At 40.2% G+C, this 8,366-nt stretch overlaps 1 protein-coding gene across 1 annotated transcript in view; it reads left to right on the forward strand.

Moving 5' to 3' along the window:
• The window catches only part of ARFGEF1 (ADP ribosylation factor guanine nucleotide exchange factor 1), a 192,298-nt gene that overhangs the window by 173,442 nt on the left and 10,490 nt on the right, over nucleotides 1–8,366 (forward strand). The window contains exon 40 of the mRNA XM_007949715.2: nucleotides 3,187–3,319. Coding sequence (XP_007947906.1) covers nucleotides 3,187–3,319 — 133 coding nt within the window. The remainder of the gene's footprint in view (nucleotides 1–3,186; nucleotides 3,320–8,366) is intronic.

Consider the following 8,366-nt stretch of genomic DNA (forward strand, 5'->3'; position numbering starts at 1 on the left):
ACTGACCTGATTTGGCTCCCACAAGTTTTAAATTTCTTAACCAATATTAATATAGAAAATTACCATTTTGAATCTCTCTTGAAAATACTGTGAAATCTGGTGTTACTGGGTAGGCTTACATTGCTCCATGACCCTTATCTTCTGGAGTTGTACAATTCATCACAGATTCTACCTCTTCTTACTACATCCTTTTACAAGTACTAAATGAGTAGTTACTCAGTTTTACTTTTCTCAGGTTTGGCCCACTCACTGCCTTGCCTTGTGGGCTTTTGTTTGTAGGGCTGTGTAGTGTAATAGTTTGCACTGTGGCCTTTGACATCAGATCCAAAGTCACAGCCTAGCTCAACCACTTACTGGCTAGCTGACCTTCAGCAGACCTTTTGTCCTCATATGTATATAAGGCTTGGGATGTGAGAGTTAAATCAGCTAATGCATGCAAAATAGGGGAAACTGCTTGGCCCAGGTACATGCTCAGTGACTCTGCTGCTGGTTCTGGTGTGGTGGGCACAGTAGCACCCATCTTGGCTCTTAGCGTGTCAGCTCACAGATGCTTCCTCTTGACTGCCCTGGCTATTTCTGAGATCTACAGCCCCTGCCTCTGCTTCTGGCTTCTTAATCTCTACCTGTTGTACCTTTTGCCAGTAAGTTGTAGTATTTTCTTCACTGCTTTTCTCAGCTAGATTATTTCTTGCTCTGCACTCAAGGGATTTTTTAAAATTAGAAATAAAAAAAACACCTGATAACTGTTTTTATATATTTAAAAAAAAAAAAAAAACAAGCTTTTGAAGTATATATTTTAAAAAGTACAGAAGTGTATAGGGTAGAACGTACAAATCACTTTGTAACTACTCCCTCGACCCCAACTCTAGCCTTTAATACTATGGTATATGTCCTTCCATATGTTTCCTCTGTATGTGTGTGTGTGTGTGTGTGTGTGTGTGTGTGTGTATACGTAATACTCATAATATTAAATGAAATCTTATTTGGAGATTTTTTACTTAGACTGTCTAGATGTTTCCACATCAATACATAGAGATTCCTTTCATAGAGGCTTGTTCTTTTCTATAGATTCTTTCTTAAGGGGAGGTGTTGACACACTATACTGTTGGCAAAGCTGTTTTAGAAAATGTAAGAATTCCAAAATATAGTTACTTAGAAAAACTGAGGAAGCATACACCTGATACTCAAAACTACCTCTAATGCAGAGGAGGGCACCCTATATCGTGACTTAGTTTTTGTTGATGAGTAGTTTTCTAGGGAAACTTCTTAGAAGTCATTAGAATATTCACAGCAGCTAGTAAACCAATGTTCTTTCATTTTGCTCCAGTAGGAGAGTGTATTTTTTAACTTAATCACTTAATTTCTCCCTTAAACTATACTGCCAAAAACCAAACCAAACTCAGTGCCGTGGAGTCAGATCCAACTCTTAGCGACCCTTCCTTGGGTTTCTGAGGCAGTATCTCTACTGTCGATTGCCCAACCTTCCTTCTGAGGAGTGGCTATACTTCTAAATGTTAAAAAAGACATGCTTAATGATTATTTTGAAACAATAAACATTCTCTTAAAGGATTTATAATTTTGTGTTGCTATATGCAGTCTTACATTTAAATTTTCATTAAAATACACGTTTTATTTCATTATGGTTAAATAAATTACACAAATACCCTGTTAGACCTGTGTAATTTTTTCCCTAAAAGTGTTATACACTTATAAAAAATACAAAGATGAATAAGAACAGTCATAATAATAATATGGCTTTGGATGAGATTTTTTTTATTCAGTCCTTCCCAACAGTTTTGTGAACCAAGTTTGATACGTGTTACCCACATCTTATGCAGACCAGAAAATGACACATCATAAACTATGATACTTTAAGCCTAAATTGAAATCTGATGAGCGCTGTTTCTCAAGAACATAGGCCACAGTCTTTCAGCTAGAGTTGCTTCAAGATGAGACTTCTGTGTCAGAAATCTCAATTCCTCCTGAAATCTGTGTCTTATCTCTGTGTTATCCTATTTCAGCACAATAAAGTTAGAACAGTAGTAATATCAGCTGCCACTTTTTATCTTTATTCCTTAACAACCCATAAGGGAAACATTTTCATGATCAGAAGGCCACAGCTGAAGAATAATTACTTCTCCAGGGTCATGCTGCTAGTAAGTTCCAGAGCCAAGTTGTAGTGTAGCTCTGTTCCAAAGTCCAGCTACTTTTTATGATACCACACTCCTTGTGAGTCCCTCTGTACTTGTGACCTCAGCCATTTAAACCATTGCAATGACTTTCTGGTCTCTAGTTCCTTGAGCAGGAGCTCTGGTAGCATAGTGCCTAAGACATTTAACTGCTAACCAGAAGACTGGTGGTTCAAACCCACCAGCCACTCTTCGGAAGGAAGAATGGGCAATCTACTTCCACAGAGATAACCCCTTGGAAACCCAAGGAGGGGTTGCTATGAGTCGAAATAGACTTGACGGCAGTGAGTTTTTTTTTTTAGTTCCTTGGGTGGCAGAAATCTTCCCCTAAACTCACTGCAGAAAAGTTTCCCTATGCTCAACCTGCACAAAACTTGAGAAATCTTCCTCCTGTCTGCCACGTGTTCTGTTTGTATTTTGTGACCACTGATGGAGCTTTGGTGGCATAGTGCTTAAGGCATTTGACTGGTAACCAGAAGGCTGGCGTTTCAAACCCACCAGCCACTCCTCGGAAGACTTGGCAAGCTATTTCTATAGAGATAGCACCTCAAAAATCCAAGGAGGGGTCGCTATGAGTCGATATCGATTCGATGGCAGTGAGGTTTTTTTAATGGGTTTTTGTGACTAGTTTTGTCACACAGCATTTTTACCAGTTGCTCTTGTGTGGCGTTAGGCCTGCATCCAATGAGAATCAGAAATGGAGCTTTTCTCTTAAAGACTATCTGTTCTTATCCATGCATTTTGTTGTTCTTGTTAGTTGCCTATGAGTGTGTAGCAGAACAGAGAGTCCCTCTGAGCAACAGACCATCAATTGCTCATGTGCAAATTCAAGTTAAAGTATCCATGTATAGGAAATTTTAAAAAATTTTCTCTTTGTGTATAAAATCACAGTGTGTAGAAAGTCACTTTCATAGGGACATAATAAAATATTCTTAAACAATGTAATACTAGAAAATATGTTCATCATTAGACTTACAATGATTTTTTATTTTATTAGGATACAATATCACAGAAATCTGTAGATATCCATGATTCTATTCAACCAAGATCTGCAGATAATAGACAGCAGCCAACATTGACTTCTGTCTCTACTGTGAATGAAGAGGTCAGCAAAATTAAACCTACAGCAAGTGAGTTATTTCTCCAAATAAAAATAAATTGTGTAGTTTGTTTTAAGAAAATGAGATTTTCTCTACTGCTAGTGCTAATATTTCTCCTCTCCTGTGTTTTATTCATGTAGGAAAGGGATGAAATAATTTGATTTTACTTGTACTCTTAACAAACATGTACTTGTAATGGTTGCTTATCACTTCTTTACTACATTTGCCTCAAATGGGACATCCTCTGAGGGATAGAGGCTCTCTTGCTCTGCTAAGAGATCAGGTGCTCTGCTAACACCTGGAATATCAGCTTTTCCACAGTGCATGTGCCAAGGTTTGTGCAGCACATACACCTCCTCTGCATGCCACCCACATCTTCTCTCTGCAGATATGGGGCCCAGGGTCCTTTGGCTCTCCATCGCAAGGGGAGCTAGTGATGGGCCACAGCTTTCTTAAGCAGAAGCTCCCAGCACCCCAGTAAGGCATCCTGTCCTCCCTCAGTCCCCTACCTTTTTCCTAAAGAACAAGACAGCTCTAAGACCTTTATTTTCCTTGAGATGAGATTCACATAATAAAATTTAGCAATTTTAAAGTGAACAATTCATAAGATTTGATACATTCACAATCTCTCTGATTTCAGAATTTTTTCATCACCCCAAAAGAAAGTCATATACCCTTTCACCAGTCACTCCCAATTTCCCATCCCCTCAGCCCCTAGCACCACCAATCTGCTTTCTGCCTCTGGATTTACCTATTCTGGATATTTCATTGTGTGGAATCATACAATAAGTGACATTTTGTGTCTGACTCCTTTCACTTGGTGTAGTTTCAAGGTTCATCCCTGTTGTGGCATATATCGATTTCATTTCTCTTTATGACTGAATAATATTCCATGGTGTATATATATTATATGTGTATTATCACATTTTATTAATTCATCCATTTATCTCATCCATTCTTGATGGACATTTTAGTTGTTCCCTCCTTTAGGCTATTGTAAATAGTACTGCTGTGAATATTCATGTACAGTCATTTGTTTTGAGAACTTACTTTGAATTATTTTGAGTATATGTCTAGGAGTGAAGTTGCTGGGTCATCTAGTCATTTTATATTTCCTTTTTTGAGCAACCACCAAGCTGTTTTCCACTGTGGCTGTACCATTTCATAGTCTCACCAGTAAAGGATAAGGATTCCAGTTTCTCTACATCCATGAAAATATTTGTTATTTTCTTTTTATTTTTTTTAAATTATCACCATCCTCGTGTGTGTGAGTAGTTTGTCATTGTGGCTTCAGGTTTGCATTTCGCCAGTGATGATGTTGAGCATCTTTTCATGTGCTTGTTGGCCATTTGTGTATTTTTTTTTCTTTTGAAATATTACCTATTCAGATCCTTTGCCCATTTTTAATTGGGTTATTTGTCTTTTTGTAGTTGAGTTTTAAGAGTTCTTGATATATTCTGGAGACTAAACTCTTACCAGATACATGATTTGCAAATGTTTTTTCCCATCAGAGATTTTTTTCATTTTCTTGATAATACCCTTTGAAGCACAAGTTTTTGATTATGATGAATTTATCTAGCTTTTGCTTTTTATGTCATATGTAAGATTTATTTGCCAAATTCAACATCACAAAGATTTACCCTTATGTATTCTTGTAAGAGTTTTATAGTTTTTTTCCTTACATTTAGGTCTTTGACCCATTTTGAACTAAATTTTATGTATGGCAGGAGGTGAGGGTCCATTTAAGCACTTTGAATTAAAATCTTGTTTTAATTAGCCTTTAACTTTACTGCCATCTCAGTCAATTCCAGACTTGTAGATTTACCATGACTGCATATTCTTCTGAGGGACTTAAGTCTTCTCTGTTAACCTTTGTACCTGACTTAATAATGGAGATTTACATGGTTCCCCATGGAATCCAGAGGCAGTTCAACTCTCAGAAAGGTTTCCTCAAAATGAATCAGAAAGCGCAGGCTTTTTTTTTTTTTCTTTTCTAAAAGCCACCATAGACTCTTAGAACTAACTAGAAATATGATAATGGTCATAGATGCAGGTCCCCATTCCTGGTTTCTGATACCTTTATCTGTGCTGTTTATCACTTTCCCTCCAGACTCTTCTGTTTCCCATGCCCTCATCTCCTCACCTGGGCAGGGAACCCCTCTAAGGTCTTGGCATATCTCTGGATCTGCCAGCTATACTCTCAGGACAACTCAGACCCAGCGCAAGCCTGCTCTCCACAACTAGAACATTCTAGCTAGCTAATTTCTTCTCTTTAAATTGAGGTGTGTACCTGATTTTGTGGGAGTTCTGATTCTAGGAAAAATTTTAAATATTTTTCTATAAGAAATGAGTAATCCTCAGAGATTCTTGTAGACTGATAAAAAGGGGTGAGAGGGTTATCATTCCACAAGCAAGGGGCCTTTCACAACTCTCCTTCTGCATCAGCACCATTGAGAGTCAGGAGAGGGTCTGCTGACCATCAGACATGCAGAGGTCCGTGGGGAGATAGCAAGCTTTCTCAGTTACTTGGTTCCAAACCCATAAAAAGAAGTCTGTGTGAGTGTGGCTGACAGCATTGATACACAGTGTATTCCAGGGATCTGGTTAAACCTTTTGGCTTATTGGGCAACTGTAAGTAGTCATTGGTGTTCTTCAGAGAATGCAAACACGAGATGCATGCCTAACTCTCACAGGCTCTTAATTTTAAGTATTTCTTTCCCAGTCTTGAGCACCTAGAGACCAGCTTGTGCTTTCTTACCTTGTCATTACCTTAAGACTGTGTCCTTAGGGTCTGATTCCCGAATTGTAAGAGAAAGGAAGGAGAGCATCTCCTCTCTGCTGATCTTGCATCTTCTTGGCTGCCTATCTGTAAATGAGTCACAGCTGCAGAAGACAGACTGCCTGGTCTGCGGGCTTCATCCTCTTTATGGGCTGTACTCCACAACTAGAATAACCCATTAGCCCACAGGCCTTTTGCCACTCCTGCTGCCTTCTGCCCTGAAGTGTGGAGATCCAGCAGGTAGACCTACCAGTTACTTTACTTGCTGATGAAGTGGTTATTGAAACTCCCTCCCAGACTGCATCTATTAGGTCAGGCACACACACCTTCATCTGTTAAGTCTTCTGCAGTGTTTGTCACTGGCCAAATGGTGAACCAGTTCAAAGCTCCAATGTGTGCTGAAAAAAATGAAAGCCTTAGGGATGCCGCCACCTAAACTCCCAAGAAAATGTCCCATCAACCACGTGATAATTCCTTTGAGTTGCTCTCCTCACATTTTAGAGATCCTTTTAGGTTTTTCACTAGAGAGCGTGAAGAATGACTAGGGCACCAACTATGTTTCGGGACATTGATGTTCATCTTATAGACCAGTCCCAAGAGCCCTTTCATTTGGTGGACACGCTGTGCTTCTGTTTTTTATTTGGAGGCCTGCCACCATCTGACTCTCTCCTGCTCAGAGAAACGATCCCTTCACAGCCCTGGGTCCTTCATCCTGCCTGAAAGGCAGCTTTCTACATACTCAGAAAACACTGTTGTTTGACCTGGTCTTGATTTAGTACCTATAGGCCCACGTGACCCAATGAACTGGTCACTGAATCGAATGTTGGCAGCACCAGCCCTTGTCATGAGCATGTCATGTCTAAATAGGTATTCCCCTAATTGTGCTGCTGGTCCTTGCTAGTGAGATTGGAGTTAGCATTCCTGTCTGCTTCTTAACGGACAGCAGAGAGAGTGGAGAGACCCAGCTTCCCTAGCTCAGACAGAGGAGAGCTTCATCTGCCAAACTATCAGTGTGACTAGAAGTGTCTGGCCCTACTGAAAACTCTCTCAGTATTCCAAGCGTCACTGGAGCTGATGAGAATAACATCTTGTTGTTGTTTGCACCGTCAAGGCGGACCCGACTCAGAGAGACCCCTCCTTGGGTTGCCGAGGCACTATCGCTACAGAAATAGATTGCCCAGCCTTCCTTCTGAGGAGGGGCTGGTGGATTTGAACCACCAGCCTTCTGGTTGGCAGTCAAGTGCCTTAGGCACTATGCTACCAGATCTCATTAGACATAAGCATACTGGTAAGTCTCTTCTGGGGTCCCAGGTGTGCTGCTAGGAGTATCTTGCTCCAGGGATAGAGGATGTTTTTATGACTTCAGTGAGTAAGTGAATGAATGAGTGAGTGATCCATTCATTACCTTCATACATACTAATCTTACCTGAGCCTTTTGGATACCTCTGGGGCTGCTCTGACAGAAAATACCACAAGTGGATGGTTTCAAAACACAGGGATTTATTCTCTTAGTTTATGAGGCTAGAAGTCTGAGTTCACAGTGCCAGCTCTACCGTGAACCTTGAACTTCAGCTCTGCTTCTTCCTTCTGGCCCTGAAGCTGAAGACATCTCTTAACTCAGGCAGCTGCTGGCTGCTGAGGTTGACAAACCCAAGGTCAACAGATAAAATGGCACAGTCCCAAAGATTATGGCAGGCCTCTAGTTCAAGGCCAGAGACAGTCCCAAGATCAGCAGGCAACCATGGCAGGCTTCTGAACAATGACTTGGCTACATGTAGGGTGTCAAGTATGCTGAAAGCTCCAAGACCTTTCTCAAAGCTGTCTTCTCCTCCTCCTCCTCCTTCTTCTTTTTTAATGAATTTTATTGAAATATAATTTATGTACAGTAAAATACACAAAACTAAAGTGACATGAGTCAGTGCATTTTTTTTTCAGTGTTCCCTCCCCTCCCACTCCTGGCAACCAACAAAGAAAGTTTTCCTCCATATATAAACCTTTCCTTGACCCTCCACAACATTGAACTAATACTATATTTGTCCTTGTGTGATTGACGTATTTCACTCAGCATAATGTCCTCCAAGTTCATCCATATTATGCGGTGTTTTGCAGACCCTGCATAATTCTTTAGTGCTGCATAGCATTCCAGTATGTGTATGTACCATAGTTTGGTCATCCGCTCTTCCACTGATGGGCACATAGGTTGCTTCCATCTTTTTGCTCTTGTAAATAGTGTTGTGATGAACATGAGCATGCATGTATCTGTTCCTGTCCTGGCTCTCACCTCTCTAGGATATATAC

The sequence above is a fragment of the Orycteropus afer genome, unplaced genomic scaffold (assembly GCF_000298275.1).
Source record: "Orycteropus afer afer isolate SDZICR_OR568_19922 unplaced genomic scaffold, OryAfe1.0 scaffold00252, whole genome shotgun sequence".
NCBI lineage: Eukaryota > Metazoa > Chordata > Mammalia > Tubulidentata > Orycteropodidae > Orycteropus > Orycteropus afer.